Here is a 24,109-nt window from a genome sequence, read left to right on the forward strand (position 1 = left end):
GGACAACCAAAAGAGCTCTAGGTCTGACTTGCCACCATATTGTCAAGACAAGAGCTGATGGGAGGAGGAGAGTGGACTATATCTCATCCCTCGGCTGGGCTGCTTAGTGAAGCATCTTGCTGGATTCTGCTTATACTTTATTCTGTTCTAGGACCCTAAAGATGGCCTAGGGCACACAGTCATGACTCTTCCTAATGTAACCACGCTAAATAAATCCTTTTCTGTCCTGCACTTATATTGATTGGTTTTGTTTGTAGGTGCCACAGTGGAGAGAGAACCTTCCCAAGATGCTAAGCCTTCATTTTCTGAAGGAACAGAGAGGTTCAGCCTTCTTGAAAAAAGACTGATCCAGAATAGCTCACTCTAGTTACTTTTACTCAATTCTTACACAAAATTTATTCGGGCTGGGAAAGGTTCCAGTTACCAAAGCAATCTTGCCCTTGCTGCCTGGGAGAGCAGACAACAGGCACAAATCTCAGCCCATTTTGATCAAATGTCAGGACTCCAAGTTTGCCAGGATTGTCTTAGGACCAAGGGCTTATGCTGCACCAATTGCAGACTATCCAGGGAGACAGCATTCTTCAAACTTCAAACAGTCTGAAAACAATTTCTCAGCTTCTATTGATTAATCCAAACATAGCAAAGGCTTTGATGAAATATTTCACTAAAGTAAGACACAGATGCTTTACTATATATATATCACTTAAAGCCCAACATAAAGGCTTTACTATATATATATTGCTACTTATTCTTTGTTTATTTATTTATTTATTTTTGGTTTTTCAAGACAAGGTTTCTCTGTGTAGTCATGGCTGTTCTAGACTCACTTTGTAGACCAGACTACCCTTAGACTCACAGCGATCTGCCTGCCTCTGCCTCTGGAGTGCTGGGATTAAAGGTGTTTATTAATTTTTAAGTCAGGGTTTCTTTATTGTGGCGCTCTGGCTGCCCCAGAACTTGCCATGTAAATTAGGCTCGCTTAGAAATCAGAGATCCACCTCTCTCTGCCTCCTTCCCAATCGCTAGGATTTTAGGCCGTTTTTCACTGTTAATTTCACTTTTGTTTTATGCAAGGATGAGCAGCAGAGGCTTTTTGATTAAGATAGCCAGGACACAGGTAGTGGTCCTAACTCCAGTACCGGAAGAAGGCGCCCATCAAATGCATCCCTGATGCCTTAAACTCTTACTGTTTTCCCACCACGGTGAGCAATATGTTTTTCTTTTTTATAGGTTCTATTATAACCACACCAATGGACTTTTTTTTTTTTTTTTTTTTTTTTTTTTGGTTTTTCGAGACAGGGTTTCTCTGTGTACCCTTGGCCATCCTGGACTCACTTTGTAGACCAGGTTGGCCTCGAACTGACAGCAATCCGCCTGCCTCTGCCTCCCGAGTGCTGGGATTAAAGGCGTGCGCCACCACGCCCGGCCCAATGGACATATTTTACAGATGGAGAAATCCAGGCTCACAGACATAAGAACTTTTTACTACAGTTATGTGTAACTGCTCTTTTTATTCCCTCCATTCTAGAGATTCTTTAAAGTTGAAAACGAAGCCACCTAAGCCATGCAGGGTGACACAGGCCTATAACCCCTTGGGAGGTTGAGACAGATTTGTGAGGATTCAAGGTCAACCAAGGTGCACAGCAGAGTAGGGAAGGAGACAGGCACTCGCAGAACTCAGATTAGCGTCTTCCCCGCCCACCTCCCTAGCTTCCGCGGTTGGGCGAGGGAATCGCAACCCCCTGGAACTCGGATGGAGAACCAGTGATAACGCTTGGGCTCCGGAAGGTCCTCCCACTCCGGAGTCTTCATCGCTCTCCTAGGCTCCGCCCCGGCCCGTTTGCGTGCGTTCCCCGCAGTGGCGTTCCCTGGCGAGCGGCGTGGGCGCTGGTGGTTGGAGGAGTCCACGCACACTCGGTGAGGAGCGGGAAGGCCCCGGCGCTGGCCCTGCGAGCTGCTGCCAGAGGCGGCATTCTAGCGGCAGTCCCTCCCGGGGGTCTGCGGCTGCGCTTAGGGTAGCCGCAGGACAGACCGGGGTGGGGGCGGAAGTGTCTTCCATGCCACTGTGACCCGGACTTCTGCTGTAAACTTGTTCACCTACTTTCCTTTCGGGTCTCTTTCCCTCTTGGGCCTCCTGGCGTCTCTTCCTGTCCCTGGTGGGGAAGGTGGCCCTTCTGAAAGCTTTCCAGAATTTCCAGGCCGTAATTAAGATGATCTTCCAAAGGCCCCTTCCTTAGAAGATGTCCCCAGTTCCAGCACTCTTGTCTCTGTGTTCCTGGCTAGGCCAGCTATTTTACTGGCCTGAATCTCAAGAAATCTGGCTGTCGTGGGTCCAGTGCAGAATAGGATTGTGTCTTCAGCTCTCTCAGCAGGGTGTGGAGAAAGATCTGTGCACTTGCCTGTCTCCTGTGTCAGGCCCTGCACATAGAGAGTAGTGGCTACAGCCCAGCAGCCTATGTACTTCTTGGTGAGAATGACTTTGACGTCATTGTTAGACAATTCGGGGAACAAGTGATTTGTCCTTGGGATAACATGTTTTCCCCAATTGTGTAGAATATATATGGTTTACAGTGCGGAATTCTCATTTTCTTTCTTTTTTCTTGTTTTTTTCGAGACAGAGTTTCTCTGTGTAGCTTTGGCTGTCCTAGACTCACTTTGTAGACCAGGCTGGCCTTGAAGAATTCTCATTTTCTTATTCAAACTTTTACTCTGTGGCTGGCTGGCAAAGGGTTGAGAAGAGGACCGGGAAAACTTTTCCAGGCTTTCACCACTACTGAGAAAGTCACTTACCATTTGGCTCCCCTATTGCTCTGGATTTTAAGACTGTTCCTGTTGTCCAAGGCCTAGGAGAGTAGATATTTGGTACTTTGCAGTGTTACTTTGTGGGTTTTTCTAAATGGGGAGCAAAGCTCAGTGTCTAGACAGTGATATGGTTCATCAGTCGATTCTGGGACGTTGGTTTAACTTGATGGTGAAGTAGTGGAAACTCACCAGGAATGTTCTCTAATGCTTTGGCTTAAAATTTTCTTTTTTATTCTTTGAGGATTTCATACAGCATAGTTTGATCATTTTCATTCCCCTCACCTATCTCTTCCCAGATTCACATTCTATCTAATATCCAGTCTGAGCAGAACTGCCAATAGACTCTTGTTTGATTTGAGGGTGGAACTCTCGGAGATTCAGTTGCCTTTGTCTTCCCAGTGCTGGGATTAAAGGCATGCATAACCACTCTGGCCGCTACTGTTGTTTGTTCTTAATCTTTCTTTAAAGATTTGTAGTTAAGCTATAAATAGCATCTGAGTTTTCAGATAGTTGATAGAAACTGTGATGTGTGTGATTCCTTTTTTGGGGTAGAAGGATATCTCTCTGGCAGTCCTGGAACCTGCTATGTAAACCAGGCTAACCTTGAACTCAGAGTTTATCCTCTTCCTGAAAGGAGTTCTGAGATTAAAGGTGTGTTACTAGAAACCCAGCTATGTATGTGATCTGTTTTTAAAAACTTTTCAGGAACATTTGCTATCATCCTGGGATTCCAATGTAGATTGAAGATCAGCTGAGACATCCAGCCTTGTGGGCTGAATAACTCTCAGGTTCTTGACCTTTCCTTTGGGAGACAGCCATTGTTAGACTAACCAGATTGAGTACAGCCGGTAAGCCACTCTTAATAAATTCCCTTTATACACATATATATCTTCACTCTGTTGGTTCTCTATCCCTTTAGAGAATTCTGGCTAATACACTGTGAATACAATCTTGACTTTTCCTTTATTGGGAGTTGAATTCCCAGTAGGTATTCTTGTTCTTTCAGATCTTTAAGGATAATGTTCCGCTATTTTCTGGTTTGTATTTATTTTTAGATGTATTTATTTTAGGTGTATGAGTATTTTGCCTGCATGCATGTGTGCATCTTGTGACTGAGGAGGCCAAAAGAAGGGACTGGATCACCTAGACCTGAAATTACAGCAAGTTGTCAGCTGCTGTGTGGGTGCTGGCAACTTAACTCATGTTCTTTGTGAGAGTAACAAGTGCTCTTAACTGCTGAGCCATCTCTCCAGTCCAAATTGTTTTTGATAACTACATTCACAATTGCATCTCTTATCTCTGAAGTAGGTGCCTTCATTTTTTCCCCTTCTCTGTTTAAAGTTTTTTTTTTCCCCCTTTGCTTTAAGGTAAATTGACAATGGAGGGCTTTGGTCTCAGGGAATGAATTAAAAGGTACTTCCCTTTCAGTTGTTTGGAAGAGCCTGTGGAGTGCCTCTTATGTCTTCCTTAAATATGTAGTAAATTTTAGCATATAGTTAGCCATTGGGGGGGGGGTTGATAAGTTCCATCTTTTCTTTTTTTTTGGTTTTTTGAGACAAGATTTCTCTGTGTAGCCTTGGTTGTCCTGGACTCTGTAGACCAGGCTGGCTTCGAACTCACAGTGATCCACCTGCTCTGCCTCCCAAGTGCTGGGATTAAAGGCATGTGCCACCACCGCCCGGCTCATCTTTTCTTTAGGTATGTTTTCTAACCAGATTTTCAAAGTTTTCTTGGTTGAGTTATGGTAGAAATCTGTCCATCACATCTAGGTTATCTAATATGTTGTCCTATCCTCTTCCAATCAATTTTATTGGGTGATAATCTTTCATTTTCGTTGGGATGAGACAGTAAGACACTGGAGAGTCAACCTACAGTCTAGATAGGCATTCTAAGACTGAGTCCTTAGGATTTTTTGTTGTTTGTTTGCTTGTTTTTTTCTTTTTTTGCGACATTTCTCTGTGTAGACCTGACTGTCCTGGAAATGGCTCTGTAGAATAAGGTGGCATAGAACTCCGATATCGGCCTGCCATCTAAAATGCTGGGATTAAGTCTAGCTTTGTTTTAAAATTTTTTAGGCGTATTTTCTTTCTAGACCATGTGCATGCCTGGTGCCAGGGGAAGTGGAAAGAGTGTGTAGATTCCCATAGTTGGAGTTAGAATGGTTGTGAGCAGACTTGGCAGCTGAGACTAGATCCCAGGTCCTCGGAAAGAACAGCAGAGCCATCTCCAGCCCCTGAGCCTTTTACTTTAAAAAAAAAAAGTTTTAATTTTGAGATTAGATCTCATTAATTTGTCCAGGATGGCCTTGAACCCAGTCTTGTTCAAGTAGTCTTTTAAACATTTTATTATTATTTTAATGTGTATGGGTATTTTACCTGTTTGTGTCTGTGTACCACATGCATACAGTGTCCTTGGACACCAGAAAAGAGTGTTGGAATCCCGTGGGACTGGAGAAAATCCCGCAGATTTTCTTTTGCTGTTCTTCCCTGTACCAGGGTGTTCGGTTCTTGGCATTCACATCTGGAATATCACAACAGCCTGTAACTGTAGCTCCAGGGCCTATGCTACTCTACACACACTAACAAGATATAAAAGCCTGTTTTTTTTTTTAAATCAACTTTTGATATCATTAGTGCTGTTTTTGGATGTTTTGGTTGTTTGAAGGTTTGTTGTTGCTTTCGATTACCCATTTCTTGGATTGCTGGACTCATCTCTACTATTTTCTTCTAAACTCGTTTGTTTGTTTTTCATTAGTTCCACCCCACCCCCTTAGCAGGTGTCATTTATTGACTGTCACATGTAACCCAAGCTAGCTTTGAACTGCTGATCCTCCTAGTGTTACCTCTTTAGTGCTAGGATGAACGCTTTGTCCACAGTACTATTGTTCTGGCTAAAAATGGGCAGCATGAGAAGAAGTGTGAGCAATCCTAGGTGTGCCTTCCTGAAATTCCTAATTCTTGGATGACTTCAGGTTCTGTTCTAATGTGGCGTTTAGTGTGTTGGGCACCCTTCCAACTAAGGCAAAGACTGTTCGGTGGACATTTTGTAAGGAGTTATGCTAACACTAGCGACCCTGTGATCTGGGCGGCAAGAGCGGTTCAGCTTAAATGCAAACTTTGTTGTGTGGCTGCAGAGTCCCTGCTTTTGAGAGCTGGTCTTCCTCCCTTAGGGAGCTGCTTCTGTCACTCAGGCCTCGCAAGCCAATCAGGATATTTATCAGGGCTGTCCAATCAGGATCTCCGGCAGGCGGCGGAGGGGACGGGTTCTTTCCACAGTGACCCAGGGAGTGCGAGTGGGCTCTGCTGTGAGCGCTGCTACCCGGAGCAGTGAGGAGAGCGTGGCTGAAGCTGCACCATGGTGAGCTAGGGGCCGTTATCCCTGGAGCCACGGGAGCCAGTGTGGTGGGTCCTTTTCTTTCAGGAGCTGGGGCGGGGCCGGCGTCCTGTGAGGCGACCTAGGCCATGGACTGCAGGCCTCTGGGCAGCTCTGTCTCTCGGCCTCTTCTGTGCAGACACTGAATAGCTAGAGGCCCCGCCCCGCCCTGCGCCGGGACGCTCCGCGATAGTGACGTCACAGCTGTGCGAACGCTCACGGACACTACTTATTTTTTGCCTGTCGGGAAGGCTGGTAGCTAAATTAAGGCAATCTAGTCTTTCCGAGTTATAGAAGTTCTAATGTTTGCATTTCCTATTTAGGTTTAGGATCTGTTTTGAGTTAGTTTTGTGAAAGCTGTAAAGTCTGTCCAATTGTTTATTCATAGGTGTTTGCTTTACTGCTTTGTCAAGTTAATTACTGTATTTTGGGTTTGCTTCTGGCTTTTTTTATTATGTTATTTCTTATTTTTGAAATACTGTACTACTTTGATTAGATTATTGTAGTTTTATTGGAAGCCTTAAATATCCTTCAATATTGTGTTAACTTTTCTCTTTTTCCTTTTGAGACAGGATCTCGTGTTTCCCAGGCTGGCCTTAAACTTTCTCTTAGCTGAGGAAGACGTTGAGCTTCTGATCCCGATACCTAAACTCGCCTCCAGAGTGCTGGGATTAAGTGTGTGTGTGTGTGTGTGTGTGTTTTGTGTGTGGGTGTGTGTGTGGAGAAGGAACGGCATGTCAGTCAGACACTGTTGTATTGACCATTATGAGTATCTCTTGTCAGATAATGTTTAGATCAACTTTTAGCTTTCTTTTTTTTTCCAACACAAATTATGAGGATTTATATAGGGGTGTGTTGAATCTGTAGAACAAAATGATAATTGCCAAAATTTAGAGGCTTCCTTTCCAAGATCATGGAAATCCCTCCACTTACTAAGTTTATTGTTGTTGTTTTAATTAGAAATTTGTAAGTTAGCCGGGCAAATTGTAATCCTGCACTCGGAAGGCAGAGGCACGTGGATCTCTGTGAGTTGGAGGCCAGCCTGGTCTACAAAGTGAGTCCAGGATAGACTAGGCTGTACAGAGAAACTCTGTCTTGAAACCTCGCCCCCCCCCAAAAAAAAGGAAATGTGCAATTTTTATATAGAGAACTTAATTTTATTAATATGCAAATATGTCTCACCTTTTCTTTGGTGCCATATAAGCTGTGTGGTGGTCTTAATTTTAGAACCAAATTTTCTTTTGTTGGTATAAAGGAAGTTGGTAGAGTTTGTATATTTATCTTGTGATTTAAACTAGTTTTAGATTCCTGAATTCTTGGTAGTTTTTGGATTTTCTTTTCTTTCTTTCTTTCTTTCTTTTTTTTTTTGTCACAGGGTTTCTCTGTGTGACCTTGGCTGTCCTGGACTCCCTTTGTAGACCAGGCTGGCTTTGAACTCACAGTGATCTGCCTACCTCTGCCTCCCAAGTGCTGGGATTAAAGGTGTGCGCCACCACGCCCGGCTAGTTTTTGGATTTTCTAAGGCCAAAGACAATTTTTTTTTTTTTTTAACAGTTTCAATAGTGTTCTCCCTTTCCTGGCAGTTTAGCTTTTTGTTTACACTTAATAGATGTTAACATGATTTTTGCTATTTAACTTGTCAGTTTGGTAGATTATACTTTTAATGTTGTTGATGATGGGGATTAGCTATTTGCATACTGCTAGCCATGTGTCCTGCCATGGAGTTTTATCCACAGTCTGAATTTTGAAATTTGAATTAACTTTCTGTACGTGTGTCAATTCCAGCACGGTTTCAGTATATACTTTGTTTTCAGACCAGCTTTTATGCTGCAGATCAGGCTGGCTTCAACCACACAGCAATTCAGTTTCAGCATGCGGACTGCTGGGATTACAGGCATACGTAACCACACTGCCTTTTTTTAAATTATTTTAAAAATACACTTAAAAATATAGGTTACTTGTAGGTTTCTAGGACCCTCTGGATCCTTTTATTTCCCCATTCTCCCATGCTTCTCTCACCTAACGTCCCAATAGGATGTCCTCCCCTCTGTCCCACTTTCCTGATAAGTGAAGACTTTCATGGGGCATGTCCCTTGGGCTAGTGTTCAGTATAAGTGAGTATGTACCATTTGACTCTTTATGCTTCTGCGTTAACTCACTCATTATGATCGTTTCTAGTTCAATCCATTTGTCCACAAATTTCGGGAATTCCTTGTTTTTAATAGCTAAGTAGTATTCCATAGTGTAAATATACCACAATTTCTTTATCCATTCTTCTACTGAGGGACACTTAGGCTGTTTCCATGTTCTGGCTATTATGAATAAGGCTGCTATGAACATAGTTAGGCAAATCTTCTTGTGTGCTGGCGCATCTTCTGAGTATATTCCAAGGAGTGGAATAGCTGGGTCTTGAGGAAGCCCTAGTCCCAGTTTTCTGATATAATGCCAGATAGATTTCCAAAGTGGCTGTACTAGTTTGCATTCCCACCAGCAATGAAGGAGTGTTCCTCTCTCCACATCCTCGCCAGAACATTATGACGGGCGGATTGGGCCCAGGGGTCCTGCTTAAACTATGGCACTAGCCAAGGACAATACATGGAGTAAACTTCGAACCCCTACCCAGATCTACCCAATGGACAGGACATTCTTCACAGTTGAGTAGAAAGTGGGGTCTGACTTTCACACAAACTCTGGTGCCCCATATTTGACCACGTCCCCTGGATGGGGAGGCCTGGTGGCACTCAGAGGAAGGATAGCAGGCTACCAAGAAGAGACTTGATGCCCTTTGAGCATATACAGGGGGAGGAGGTCCCCCTCAGTCACAGTCATAGGGGAGGGGAGTAAGGGGAAAACGGGAGGGAGAGAGGAATGGGAGGATACAAGGGATGGGATAACAATTGAGGTATAATTAAAAAATACATAAAAAAAATGTAGGTTACTAATGTTGAGAGTATTTGCACTCCTTATTCTGGTGTGCTGGTGGTAGTTGTGTTTCTCTTGGTTGGTCCTTTGTTGTTTTGGTGTTATGGTAATGCTGACCTTGAAGTCAGGATGTTTTACAGAATTAGTGCCGTCTGTTAATTGTTAAAAATTGATGATTGTAATAATTCAGGTCTTGTCTCTATCTTTTTTTCTTTAGTACATATAGGCAGGCCTATTCATACTGGCCATCTCTCTTTGTTTGCCTTTCAGAGAATTTGTTCATGTCTTCTAAGTTGTGTAGTCTGGAGTTGTTTATAGTATGCCTTTTTTTTTTAAAAAAAATGGTTCTTTTAATCTTCGAGCTAATGATGGCCCTATATAATTCTCTCATCCAAGTACTGACCAGGCCCAATCCTGCTTAGTTTCCCAGATCAGATGAGATCAGGTATGGCTGTTAGTGGCCCTTTATAAATCAATCATTAATCTTTTTTAAAAACATGGCTGTAGAATTATCAATGAAGAGCTAATTTTAGGTTATTGGTGGTCTCTTGGTTTTTCTTTTCTTTCTTTCTTTCTTTTTTTTCTTTTTTTTGGTTTTTCGAAACAAGGTGTCAATGTGTTATCTTGATATCCTAGACTCGCTTTGTAGACCAGGCTGGCCTCGAACTCACAGTGATCTCCCTGCCTCTGCTTTCCCAGTGTTGGGATTAAAGGCATGCGCCACAATGCCCACTCGTCTCTTGATTTTCTGTTCACAATGTTATTCTCTAATTGTTATTTTCTAGTGCTTGATTTATTTCTTCCACCTCTAGCTTTCTATTGTGGAATGGTTTACTTTTCATCTGTTTTCCTCTGTAATGTATGTATTTATTGCTTTATTCCACCCAAATATGCCCCCCCCCCCATCTCTCTTGGTCTTTGGTTGTTTTTGAGACAGGGTTTCTCTGTTGTAGCCTTGACTGTTCTGGATTTGATTTGAGACCTCTCTTTTACCATGTGTTACTTAAAACTTTGATTCACTATCCAAGTTTTCCAATGTGCTGCCTTTAGTTTAGGAATTCTTGTACCTAATGATAAAGGTGCCAAAATTAAGAGGCTTTTGTGCTCTTGCTTGTATGTGTGTTTTCCCCTCTCCCCCTAGGGTGGGAGTGTCAGGACTACTACCCCAGAGTTTATTTTTTTTAATGTTTTTATCATTTATTTTTATTTTAAGCACATTGGTGTTTTGCCTGTATGTATATATGTGTGAGGGTGTCAGATTCCCTGGAGCTGGAGTTAGAAACAATTGTGAGTTGCTATGTGGGTGCTGGGAATTGAACCTGTGACCTCTGGAAGAGCAGCCAGTGACTCTGACTGCCAACTCTCAAGATTTGTAATGAGTTTATAGTGATTCCTCACAGTGAAGAAGACACAGAAAGGTTGATCACGTAGTGTCTTGTGTTCCCTTACATAACAAAAAATCTCCAGGACAAGCCGGATACACATTAAGAGAAAATAACCTTGGAGAGGGCTAGTCCCATTGTCAGCATATAAATCTGATCTAAAACAGTTTCTCCAGTTAGCTAAATGACACTTTGCCGTTTTCAATGGAAAATCAGAGATGATCAAGGAATCAACAAAGTAGTAAATGTTTTGAGAAAAACTAATTTGATCTTCCAGCAGATTTTATATTTAATTCTGGCTATTCAGTTTGTCATGGTTTCTTCAATAGGGATCATTTGATCTTCTGGGTGGGGAGGTTTAAGACAGAGTCCCTGCATTCTCCACTGTTGAGTGGAGAAGGAGATCTGACTTTCACACAAACTCTGGTGCCCCATATTTGACCATGTCCCTTGGATGGAGACGCCTGGTGGCACTCAGAGGAAGGATAATAGGTCACCAAGGAGAGACTTGACACCCTATGAGCATATAAAGGGGGAGGAGGTCCCCCTCAGACACAGACATAGGGGAGGGGAGTAGGGGGGAAGTGGGAGGAAGGGAAGAATGGGAGGATACAAGGGATGGGCTAACAACTGAGATGTAATATGAATAAATTAATAAAAAATAAATAAAAAAAAAAAAGACAGGGTCCCTGCATAGGCTGGCTTCGAACTCACATTTGCCTGCCTCTACTTCCCAAGTGCTGGGATTAAAAGTGTGTGCCATTGTGCTGGATTTATCATGCTAAACTAGGAGTCCTAGACAATAAAACTGACACACAGGCAATCTGTTTTAATTGGAATGTAACTCATTTAAGAGAAAAAATGAAAGAGCTGACAGGAGTTTTAGAAACTACTAGGATTGATACCAAATTCTTAGTTTCCTTTCTGATGCTGTGGTAAAATAACCTGATAAAAGCAACTTTAGGGAACAGAAGGTTTATTCTGCCAACAGTTCAAGACTATAGTCCATTGAAGGGAAAGTGGAGCAAGAACTTGAAGAAGTCCCAGCCACAGTAAACCCTGAGGGAAAGTGCATATATGCATGCTTACATGTGCTCAACTCCCTCTCTACATTTATGTAGTTCAGAGTCTTCCTGCTGGGAGATGGCGCCACCTGCTGTGGATGGGTACTCCTGCCTCAGTTTTTGTAATCAAGACAGCTCTCCATACATCTGATCTAGACAGTCCCCTCACTGAGACTCTCTTAAGAGGTGATTAGGTTGTGTCACATTGGCTCTTAAAACTAACCATCCCAGTGACTAACATTTACTTTTTCCAAACCAAAACCTGATGTATTACTAAAATAACACAAGATGATATTGGTAGTCACAAATAAAGAGTTATAGTTATTGATACATCAAAGGACAGTCTTTCCTAAACTCAGAATTATCCTAAACTCAGAATTAACATGAGGTTATGGCTGTAGGATTGAATGAAATTGGCCAGAAAGGAAATTAAAATTAGAAGAGAATGAATTATTTCAAATAATTCAAACATTACCAGATTTTGTAGAGTACAACTAATTTTAACAGTTGGTTACCAGACTTTGAGTCAGAATAATCTGTTTTGGACTGACGAGATGACTCAGTTGGCAAAAACACGTGTCGCACATGCCTGATGATCTTGACTTCTAATCCCTGGAACCCACATAAAAACTAGATATAGTGGTACAAGTATGTAACCCCAGGGCACATAGAGTGAGATGGTAGGTGGTGACAGAAGAATCCCCTGGGAACTGGCCTGGAATGGGTAATGCAGAAGCAAAAGTGAGGTGTCTTACCTCAGATTGGAAAGCAAAGTCGAGCACTGAATGTTGTCTTGACAACCATATCCATGCTATGATAATGGTGGATATCTTTGAGACAGTAGCATCTGGAACTTAATGGCCTGTGATCTAGAAGAAGTCCATAGTACCAGAAAGTTAAGCAAGGACCTCACTACCCATAACCCCTATCATAACCCATAAGCAGGAATTAAGAAAGTCAGCTCTAAGTCTCTCCTAAAGAGTCATCCCTCCAGGACTTAGTGATATCAGATATCTGTTTTCAACCTTTTATATATATCTATAGCAAAAGTTATAATGGTTAAAAATGGCACCATAGCATGGCTTTTCTGGGAAGAATGGTATCAAGCTCTTAGTTGAGGTATTGGGGTAAAGGAGTAAGATCATAACTTTACTAAAGTAGGTGATGTCTGTGGTAGTGATATAGTTTAAAGTTCCCTGGAGCAGGTTTAGGATAAATTTCCCTGAAATGATATTAAGGGAATAAGAAGGTAGGGCTTGTGCAATTATAGAACCCAGAAAAGTGAGAGAAAAACACTGGGGCCTGAGGGTGAGTTTTACCTCGGCCTCATTGGAAGAGGAGATAGAAATCTCCAAGAGGCTCACAGGAGTGGTCTTCTTGAGCTTCTGGGGGTGGAAAAGATAACACGTGGTCACAGGTTAGTTCTCAACTCTTTTGTGGATGGAAACCCCATAGGTAGGGTGTCTTTCAGGCCTGGGTGGGAAGGCTCCTTGTGCCTTCTGATAGAAAGTCATTAGTAGGGGTATTTGTGCCTTAGAAGAGGAAATCTTAATGTCTGTATGAGACTAGTTAGTCTCTGATGAGTTACGGTATTGTTCTAATGTGTTAGAGGTTAATAAATCATCTATGTACTATAAAGGAGGCTACTTCTGTAAGACAAATTCAAGGAAGAATGGTTTTCTGCCATGGCAAAGAGGTAGGGGCTGTACCATATGTCTTGAAGCAAGTGACTCCAGGTGAGTGGTTGAATATCTGGGTCAAGTGGTCTAGCCTTTTAAAGGAAAATAAGAACTGAGTTTGGGTGGATTGTAATACAGAAAGCAAGCACCCTTAGAATCTTAGTGAAACCTAGGTGATGTTGGAGCTTATTTCTCCTTACAGTATAAAGATTGGGACCTATGGAGTGTTTGGGGTCAGTTTCATTTATGGCTCTTAGGTCTTGGAATGTTCTGTAGGATCCATCTGACTCTTACTGCCAACATGCTTGTTTCATGATGAGTCATATGAGCATAACACCATAATGTGTAGGCATTTGTCAACAAGCTGGAAACCCTTCTAAGTTTCAGGCTTTAACCGGGCCTTTGAAGAAAATTGTTAGTCTTTAATGACCACTGGGACAGAAGTGGCTGTTAGTGAGCGTCTAGGATTAGAGATACCTCACATAGTTGAAGGGAAACTTGTTATGAGATGTAGGGTATGAGCCAGGTGTGGTGGTGTACACCTGTAATCCCAGCATTCGAGAGGTCGAGGCAGGTGGATCTCTGTGAGTTTGAGGCCAGCCTGGTCCACAAAGCGAGTCTAGGACAGCCAGGGCTACACAGAGAAACCCTGCCTTGAAGACAAAACAAAAGAAAACAAAACAAAAAACAGTAAAAGTAAAGACAAGGCAGAATGTTTCGTCCTCTAGACATTCCAGGGCAGGGGCAGGAGTTATGACTACCTTAGGGCCTCAGGACCTTCAGATGTCATAAATGGGCATGGAGGATGGAAGGGAATTGGACAGCTGGGTAGAACCAAAAAGAAATGAATGAAAAGATGTTTATCACAAGTTTAAGAAAGGCTTAAAGTGTGCTGGTTGCGGTTTGCCATTAGTGCCATGGAGGAATATTGAGGACCAGAACATTAGGTCAGAAAGGTAATCAGGGAGAAGAATGTAGCTCCTTTATTACTGGTTGTATGTATAGCCATTGCCATATCTTAGGTCATCTGAGGCTTATACGTGGATTACCAAGGAAAATGTGGGAGCCTGAGTAACCGTACAGTTACAGTAACCCTTTATTGTCCAGGACAAAAGGGCATTGTCGGTTTTCATGTTTGACCCTAGCATGAGATTTTTAGATACAGGAGAGAGAGAGAGAGAGAGAGAGAGAGAGAGAGAGAGAGAGAGAGAGAGAGAGAGGGGGGCGGGGAGAGAAAGACACACACACACACACACACACACATACACACACACAGACAGTCAGAGCTGGGAGTTGGGGTGGGAGCGGGGCGGGGGGAGGAAAAGAAGGAGAGAGGATTCTAGTGGCCTTGCAGTTTGCAATTTAGATGGCCTCCCATAGGAGGTTTATTATACAGCTGGGCTACTTTGTGCTCTCACAGCTGAAATAGACCACAGGGCTAATCAGAGTGGCTCATTTGACCCAAAGACTTGATAGCCTATGACTATATAGTCGGGGAGGAGGTCCCCCATAGTCATAGACCTAGGGGAGGGGAATAGGGTGAAAGTGGAAGGGAGGGAGGAATGGGAGGATACAAGTGATGGGATAACAATTGAGTTGTAATCTGAATAAATTAATAAAAGTTAGTTCCCTTAGACTGAGGAGGGTGACTTTAGATGGATTGCTTGGACTTTTTGAAATGGTCAAGGAATAGAAAGTTGCTGTAGCAATCCCTTTAATCTTTTGTTTTGGCTTTTCTAACCCTTGAGTCCTCTTAATTGTTAAATACAGCCTTGAAGGCAGTATCTATCTAGAAAGTAGGAGGAAAGGAGTTTGGGGTCCCTGTTCTGATTTTTGAAACTTGTCTAATATATGAAAAGGTTTTATAAAATATACAATTAGGCTGCCTTTTGCTGTCCAGGTTAGTGTATTGGTGCATGATTTCAGCCAATCTGTATTCAGATAAAAAGCAGGGTTCTTTTGAAAGGTTTCTTTGTTATGCTCCAGAACATGGTATTGTTAATGGAGTTGATAGCAGCCATTATTTAAGACACAGGGAATCATGTATTCCTAAGGGTCCTTTCCCCATTGTCTCCCATGTAGGAGTCCTGATATGAACATTTGGGTTTCCTGTCAAGGACTGTAAAGGAACATGTTTTCTCTGTTATCAGGGGTATGACTGTGGCTCTCATCGGCTCAGCTGCCTGCTAAAGACTAGGTATGGAATCTCTTTGTATGCACATAGCATTGGCTCATTGGTTAGGAACACTGGCTGCTCTTCCAAAAGACCCGGGTTCTATTACCATCACCCACATAGAGGCTCATAACCATCTATAACTCCAGTCCAAGGCGCTCTAGTGGCCAGTTATGGTCTTTATGAGCACGAGGTAGACATCAGTGCAGGCAAACACTTATGCACATAAAAATATTTTTAAAAATGATTATAAATGTATTGGCTAGATTAGGACAAAAGACTGAAATTAACCCTTTGGATTCCCTAACGAAAGTAAAGAGGAATCTTGGGCAAAATGATCATAGTTGTTAGATTTGAGAGAGATCAGATGAGGAAAGAGACATGCACCTGCGTGGTGCTGAGGTCTCTACTAGCCATCTCAAACAATATATAGATTTGTTTTTATTGCTGTTGGGTTTTTGTTGTTCTTGTTTTGGGTTTTTTTGTTTTTGTTTTTGAGATAGGGTCTCACCATTTAGTTCTGGCCTAGAAATTACTATGTTGACCAGGTTGGCCTTAAATTCAGAGGTGGACCTGGCTCTGCCTTCTTAATACAGGGATTAAAGGCATGTTACCCCCGCCCCCAGAGTGAAGAATATTTTCTGAGGGTCAGAGTGTAGCTTTTAATTGCTTCCTGAGTTCTCTGTGTCAGATTCCTGGGTGAACATGTATGTGAAAGTAAAGTGTATCTGGGTAAGGAGAAAGGAAGAGACTTCCAGGGAGAGATTGAGGGAGTTTTCAGAACATGAGAAAGGAAACTCCCTAAACTTGTAGACTACAAAAAATTGTAGACTACAACAGCTAACAGTCCTCCCTCAATCCCCGTTCACACTTTAAAATAACAAAGAATTCCTTTGGCTTGTGTCCATCACTTGTGAATGGGAAGCGTCTTTCTGCAAGGGCCTATAAGAGCCTACCCTCTTATAGGAGAAAAAAGCAAGGCATTTGGACATTGCTTGAGAGTCTCCTAAACAAGGCACCTTTAGGTGACTACCATAAGCACCAGAGGTAAGAAGAAAGTCCCTTGTAAGCCATCACAGTGTTGGGCAAAACAACATAAGGAATGTGATGACAGTCAAAAGAGTTCTCCAAGACATGCACAAAGAATTTATTGAAATACTTGAAGGAAGCAGTCAGCCCGGAGAGGGGGTTGCATAGTTGAGAGAGTATGAGGGAGTTCTTTTCATATCAGTTATGAGGACCTGACTTGATTTTATATAATGTGGTCCATATCTGGTATCAAGGTGGATATGTGAATTGCTTATCTTGTGGAGTAGTAAGTTTTGCAGTTTTTTTTTTTTTTGATGCCAGCCAATTTAATAAAGTGCCACTAAATCTCCAAAGTGTGGAAATTTGCTTTTTTGGCCCTTTGTGTCTATACAGTAGTTTGAAAGCCTTTGATGTAGTCTAGGCAAGCCATACTTTTACAGTTTAGAAGAGTGACAATTTCTAAGCACTTGGATTAGTAGAATGTAGGAAAATCAATTATTAGTGGCTAGAAGTGTGTTTTAAAATTTCATTTACTTTTATAAAGGTGTAATCCAGAGAGGTAACACTTCTCTTTCCCCACCTTCTCATTCTTCACTACTTATTCCCTTCTGAGATGGGTGGGAGCCTTGCAGTAGAGTTCAGGCTGAATTTGAACTCCTGAATGCAAGTGAATCTATCTACTGCTCTCCCAAGTAGCTGGGACTATAAGCACATGCCAACAGACCTAACTACTTTGCATTCTTTGTAAAAACCCATGCCATCTTACTGTTTCATTTTGCATTGATATTTACACATGGATGTTAGCTTTTTAGGATTATTAATCATTCTTGCTGTAGCAATTCTGCATGTTATACATTGCTTTTGAGGCTTCTAAATGTTTTCTCTTTGCACAATCACACAGGATTGGCTCAATTCCTCACTCAACAAGTAACAATATGCATGAAGTGTTGTCTTCCAGAGAAACTCAGTAGACGCATTGCCTACATTATTGGGGATGGGGCCAGATTCTCTTGTTATTTCTGGATGTATAGAACATTCAGAAAGCCAACAGTTCAGAAAATTGGCTGCTTACCTAAGTCCTTTAGAATAAGAGAACTGCTGGTATCATGTATGTTAGCGGGATGTTTCCCAGAGTCCCCTAATACCAGAGTTCCCTAATACCAGAAAAGCCTACTCTGTGTAGAAGCAATATCTTGTGCTAATGCTGGCTCTCTCTCCCCTGTACATCCTTCAGTAGAATCTGTTATTATAGGTACTAGAAATTCACTCTAGAAAGAAAAAAATGGGGTGGCCTAGCAGCACATTTATCTCTCAGGCACAGTAATGAGGAGAGTTCCTACTGGGTTCTTTCTTTTTTCTTTTCTTTCTCTTTGTGGAGTCAGGGTCTCACTGTGTAGTCTTGGCTGACACAGAACTCTTTGTTGTTGTTTCCTTTTTTAATATCCCAGAGCTACCACTAAAATTTCAGTTTCATTGAAAAAAATCTCCAAATACCACAAAGTTATATGGACATCTTAACAATTGAGTGTAAGAAATCTCTAGATCTGTTATTCTCTTCTGTGTATATTCCGGACGTTTTAGGACTTTGTGGCCTTTGAGGATGTGGCTGTGAAGTTCAGCCAGGAAGAGTGGATTTTGCTGGATCCTTCTCAGAAGACGCTCTACAGAGATGTGATGCTGGAAACTTGCAGTAATCTTACTTCTGTAGGTAAGAATGCCACTGTCTATTTTTCAAGGAACAAGTGTTCCTTAGTTCTGTGATTTGGAATTTGAAAAGAGAAGAAATCAGTGAAAAAGCAGAAACTTGTTTTTCTGTAATTTCTAATAATTTGTGATGGGGTGGGGGCCTGTTCTGCATTTTAGGCATCAAATGGGAAGACCAGACCATTGAAGAGCAGAACAAACATTCTTGGAGATACATAAGGTAATTTGCATATATAACTAGAAGAAATTTTTCCTTGAGAAACTCTTAAATATGTTGTGAAAAGTTAGAAGCGAAAAACCAAAAGGAGCTAGAGGGATGGCTCAGCATTTTAAAAGGTACTGGCTTCTCTACCAGAGGATCCAGTTTCTAGTCCCCACACCTATCTGATGGCTCACAACCATCTGTAACTCCAGGTCCAGGGCGTCAAGTGCTCTCATCTGGCCTGTATAGTCACTGTGCATGGATATGGTGTACAGACATATATATAGGCAAAACACCATGTATATAAAATAAATGATAAAATTAAAACTCAAAGAAACAGAAGTTAAAACTTTAACTTTTATTATCATTTTAAAATTTTCAAAAAAAATATTTATTTCATTTTATGTATTTGAAAGCAGTTCACTTGGAAATGGTATACCTAACACCTATATGACTAGGGCTTTTTATATATATAAATAGGATTTTTTTTATTTATTTCATGTATATGGGTATTTTGTCTACATATAGGTCTGCACATCATAAGAGGGCATTGGATCCCATGGGATTATAGTTATAGGCAGTTGTGTGCCACCATATGGATGCTGGGAACTGAACTCAGGACCTCTAGAAAAGCAGCATCTCTCCAGCCTGTGTGGGGGCTGTTTTGATAGTAAATCTTTGGGGGCATATTATAGAATCATCAGTCCATTTTTTTTTTTTGAGCCTATTCAGGTAGCCAAAACATACACTTTCCTGGAATAGCCTATGAATATAGTAATACCTAGTAAGCAGACAGTTATTAGTGAAGCAGCCATTACTAACATGTCGTACTTTTTTTTTTACAGAAGTTATTTGATAGATGCAATTTATAAGCGTAAAGAACATGGTCGGTTTCAAGAAACCTTTACCTGGACACCAAATCTCTGTAGGAGTACGAAAGTTTCTACTGGCATAACACCATTTGAATGTGGTGTGTGTGGAAAAGTTTTCACGTGTCGACCATCCTTTAATGAGCACGTCATGTCTCACTTGGGGGACAAACCATCTGAACACAAATATGGTGAGAAGCAATATAACTACAAGCGGTGTAGAAAAACCTCGAACTTAAAGTTATTCAGTGATACACAGGGACCTTATGAAAGTGAAATGTTTTCAAAAATCCTTTTGTTTTCCAGGTTCCTTTGGAGTACAGGAACAAAGTCACAGTGGTGAAAAATCCTATAAGCAAATTGGAATGGCCTTTGCCTGCCCCTGTTCTGTAGACGGAAGAGCCAGCACTGAAGATAAACATGCATGCACACAGTGCAGTAAAGCTCTCAGTTCTTCCTGTACTCTTCAGAGTCATAAAAGAGTTCACATTGGAGAAAAACCCTATGAATGTGAACAATGTGGGAAATCCTTTAGACAACAAAGTTCATTTCAGTTACACAAATTGACTCATATTGGAGGGAAACCCTATGAATGTAAGCAGTGTGGGAAAGCCTTCAGATGCCACAGTTACCTTCGGTTACACGAAAATTTTCAAATTGAAGAAAACCCCTATGAATGTAAACAATGTGGAAAAACCTTCTGCTCTGCCAGATCCCTTCGAGTTCATGAAAGGATTCACAATGGAGAAAAACTTTATGTATGTAAACTGTGTGGTAAGAATTTCAAATGTCAAAGTTACCTTCAAATACATAAAAGAACTCACATTGGAGAAAAGTACTATGCCTGTAAACAGTATGGTAAAGCTTTCAGAAGTCACTGTTACCTTCAAAGGCATGAAATAGCTCATCCTGGGAAAAAACCTTATGCATGTAAACTGTGTAGTAAATCATTCACTTACCTATATTTACTTCAGGCACATGAGAGATTTCACACTGGAGAGAAACCATATAAATGTGAGATATGCACTAAAGCCTTTCATTGCTCCCTTTTTCTTCAAAGACACGAAAGATCTCATACTTGGGGGAAAACCTATAAATGTAAACAATGTGGTAAAGCCTTCAGAAGTCGCAGTTCCCTTTGGTTGCATGCAAGGGCTCATGTTGTAGAGGAACCTTACAAGTGTAACATATGTAGTAAATCCTTTCTATGTCCTCCTCTTCTTCAAAGACACGAAAGCACTCACACTGAGGAAAAGCCCTTTGGATGTATGCAATGTAATAAAACCTTCAGAGATTGGAGTACCTTCCAAGTTCATGAAAGATCTCATACTGTAGAAAAGCCCTATAAATGTAAGATGTGTAGTAAAGCCTTTTTTTATCCCTCTTCCCTGGAAAGACATGAAAAGATTCATACTGGAGGAAAACAATACACATGTAAATATGTATGTGAACAGTGTGGCCAGTCCTTCATTTTTCCTTGTTTGCTTGAGAAGCATTTAAGAATTCACACCAATGAAAAACTCTATGAATGTAAACAGTGTGGTAAAGCATTTAGGAGTCTTGCTTATGTTCACATACATAAACGAGCTCACACTGAAGAAAGGCTGTATGCATGTAAACAGCGTGGTAAAAGTCTCAGTTGTCCCAGTGCTCTTCAGTTACATGAACTAGCTCACACTGGAGGAAAACCCTATGTATGTCAACAATTTGATAAGACTGTCAGAAGATTCAGTTATTTTCAAGTACATGAAGGGGCCCATACTGATGAAAAAGCTTACGAATGTAAGCAATGTGGTAAAATTCTCAGTTCTTCAAGTTCGCTTCAGCTACACAAAAGAATCCATACTGGAGAAAAACCATATGAATGTAAACAATGTGGAAAAGCCTTCGCGGTTCTCAGTAATCTTCAAGTTCATGAAATATCTCACACTTATGAGAAGCCCTATGAAGGCAAGCAACCTGTTAAAGTTTTCAGTCTGAGTAATCCTATACAGGAAAGAAAGAAAGTTGAAGGAAATCTCTGTGAATGTACACAGTGTGGTAAGTCCTTTGTTTCTCGGTATTTACTTCAAATGCATGAAAGGTCTCATTCTGCAGAGAAACGCTATGAATGTAAGGTATGCAGTAAGACCTTCATTTATCCCTCTTTTCTTCAAAGACACGAAAGAACGCATACTGGAGAAAAACCTTATGAATGTAAACAATGTGGTAAGGCCTTCAGAGTTCAGAGCTCTCTACGATTACATGAAAGAACTCATTCTGAGGAAAAGCCCTATGAATGTACACACTGTGGTAAAGCATTCTGGCGTTTCCCTTCTCTTCAAGTACATGAAAGAATCCATACTGGAGAAAAACCCTTTGAGTGTAAACAATGTGATAAAACCTTCAGATGTCACAGTTCTCTTCAAAGACATGAAAGAACTCATAGTCATGAAAAACCGTATGAATGCGAAGAGTGTGGAAAGGCCTTTAGATGTCACCGGTCCCTTCAAAGACATGGAAAAACTCATTCTGGAGGAAAAGCCCCATGAATCTGGACAGTGAACCAAAATTTTTTAGACTTTATAGTTTCTAATGTTTGAAAATATTCCTGGGAAGAAAATCTGGCGGCATAAAACATGTGAAAGCTACAGGGTTTTGTTTTGGTTTTGCTTTGTTTTGGTCAAAGACTTACTAAAGAAAGACTTGTCAATAATTGGTGTTAAGAGGTTCAGTTCCATGTCTAGCATGGTGGTGCATGCCTTTAATCCCAGCACTGGGGAGGCAGAAGTGGGCAGATCTCTGGAGTTCAAGGCCAGACTTGTCTACAGAGTGAATTACAGGACAGCCAGGGCTACACAGAAACCATGTGTAGAACAACAAGATGTTCAATTCTGTTTGAAGACTTGAACATCTCTGGTGTAACACCTTCAGAACGAATATGATGTGAGCATACCTAAGTTTTCATAATCCTCTTGAATATACGCATGATAATGCATATAGTTTAAAAAGTAATGCTTGTAAAATTGTAATTGCAGTAAAAGTCATGAAGTCTATTGGAAGGATATCTTAGGTATTTTGAATTCCTGGTGCAAAGTAACCTACAGTGCTCAGACTTTTATAACATGAATGTATTCTTATATAGGTTATGAATATATTGTGTTTGCCGGTGATTTGTATTTAATAGTGATCATAGAAGGGCTTGGTGGTACAGGCCTGTGCTATCTACTCTGGTGGCTGATGGAGAGTTGCAAAGTCAGAGCCTGTCCAAGCAATTTAATCCCTATTTTGTAAATAAAAGCTGAAGGGTACAGGATATGTTGTTTCATTAGGTAGAGTACTTGCCTGGCACACATGAGACTGTAAATTCAATCCCCAGTACTTTACCAAAAGAATAAGAAGAATATGTTGCCATTTCATTTAGAGAGGCATATGTTGAGGTGAAATTTTCTTTTTTTCTTTTTTCTTTTTCTTTTGAGGTAAAAGTTTCTTTAGTCTTTCAACAATAGAAGTAGTTTGTGAGATATATATTGTTAAACAATTTCATAATTGTGTGAAGATCATTGTGTCTTCTATTATTTTTCCTGATGCTGTGATAAAATATTCAAAGAAAAACAAGCTAGGAAGGGTTTCTTTTGCCTCAGAGGTTGACAAGTCACAGCACTAGAGCTTGTGGGAATTTGCTGCACTGCATCTATAGTCAAACAGAGAGTGATGAGTGCTCATGATCACCTGGCTTTCTCCCTTTGATACAATCTGGGACCCAAACCCAGGGAATAGTGCCACTTCCTTCAGGATAAGCCTTTCTTCCCTTATAGGCAAGGCTAGAGGCTCATTCCTAGGTGATTCTAGATCTTCTCAAGATAATACCAACTATCACAAATATATCACAGGAGACTCCAAGCATGTGCTGTGTGTTGTTTTACTGCTTATTTTAGGCACGGGTAAGAGTAATTGTTTAGGAAACTGAAAATGTTCAGTGTAAATGTATGAAAGGATAATGGTATAAAGGTAAATGCTGTACTTATGAAGGACCTATATTGTGAACGGAGTCTTCTGGAGTTGCTGTTCCTCTGGATGTCAATGAGTTATTGGTTAGTGAATGTTAAAAGACATTACTGTACACTAATATTACTATTATTAACTTTATAAACACTCTAGACTTAGATTTTATTGTCCATAAAATAGGTTCCTTAATAAATTAGCTTAAAACCTTTTCACTTTGCAAAGTTAGAAAATTTTGATGCTTTTCTACTTTCCTAGACACTGGTCAGTTTGCAAGTAAGAAATTAGTATATCTTTGGATTACATTGTGTTAGAAAGTTTGATTTTAAAAATTGTTCTCTAGCTTACCAAAATGTATTTTATAAAGATTCTTCAGTAAATTTTAGTTTAAGATTATTTGCTTTGGTATTATCCAATAGTTTCTGAAATGGTCCTAAATGTACTTTTGCCATTTAGTATTAATTTATGTGAAGGGCACTCAGCATTGATTCAATTCTGAAAAACATTGATTCTCTTATTTTGCATTCTAAATTATTTGGGTAAGATGATAATGATGATTATTTTTGACTGGGTTGCCCTGACCTGGAACTCAGTATGTAGACCCGGCTAGCCTCAAATTCAGAGATTCATCTGCCTCTGCCACTTGAGTGCTGGCATCAAAATGGAGTGCCACATTTAGGTAAGATTTAATACTTGATATAAAAGTAAGCATCTCAGTATGAAAATTTGCTTTCATCTTTAATAAATAGTAAAATTGGGTTTACTAAAGAATTTTAAAAATAGATTTCTTTTAAAGAGTGTTTAAGTTAGTTATTTTGTGCCTGTGTGTTTGTGTAAATAGAAGCAATATAGCTAGAAGTTGATTCATGCAGTGTGAAGAGCTGCCAAATAAAATTTTGCTTCAGTTGTGTTGGTACCTAGAGTCTA

General features: G+C 40.8%; 1 protein-coding gene across 1 annotated transcript; it reads left to right on the plus strand.

Moving 5' to 3' along the window:
- Positions 1-1,075: 1,075 nt before the first annotated feature.
- Positions 1,076-24,098, plus strand: LOC311609722 (uncharacterized protein; the record flags this gene model as incomplete). The annotated part of the gene is made up of 6 exons (XM_084803048.1): positions 1,076-1,117; positions 1,711-1,917; positions 18,005-18,131; positions 18,287-18,347; positions 19,175-19,389; positions 19,505-24,098. The coding sequence occupies 6 exons, from the start codon at positions 1,076-1,078 to the stop codon at positions 21,727-21,729; spliced, it is 2,877 nt and encodes a 958-aa protein (XP_084659174.1). The 3' UTR covers positions 21,730-24,098.
- Positions 24,099-24,109: the final 11 nt, after the last annotated feature.

Source organism: Acomys minous, assembly GCF_964271855.1.
Source record: "Acomys minous genome assembly, chromosome: 2".
Classification (NCBI taxonomy): Eukaryota; Metazoa; Chordata; class Mammalia; order Rodentia; family Muridae; genus Acomys; species Acomys minous.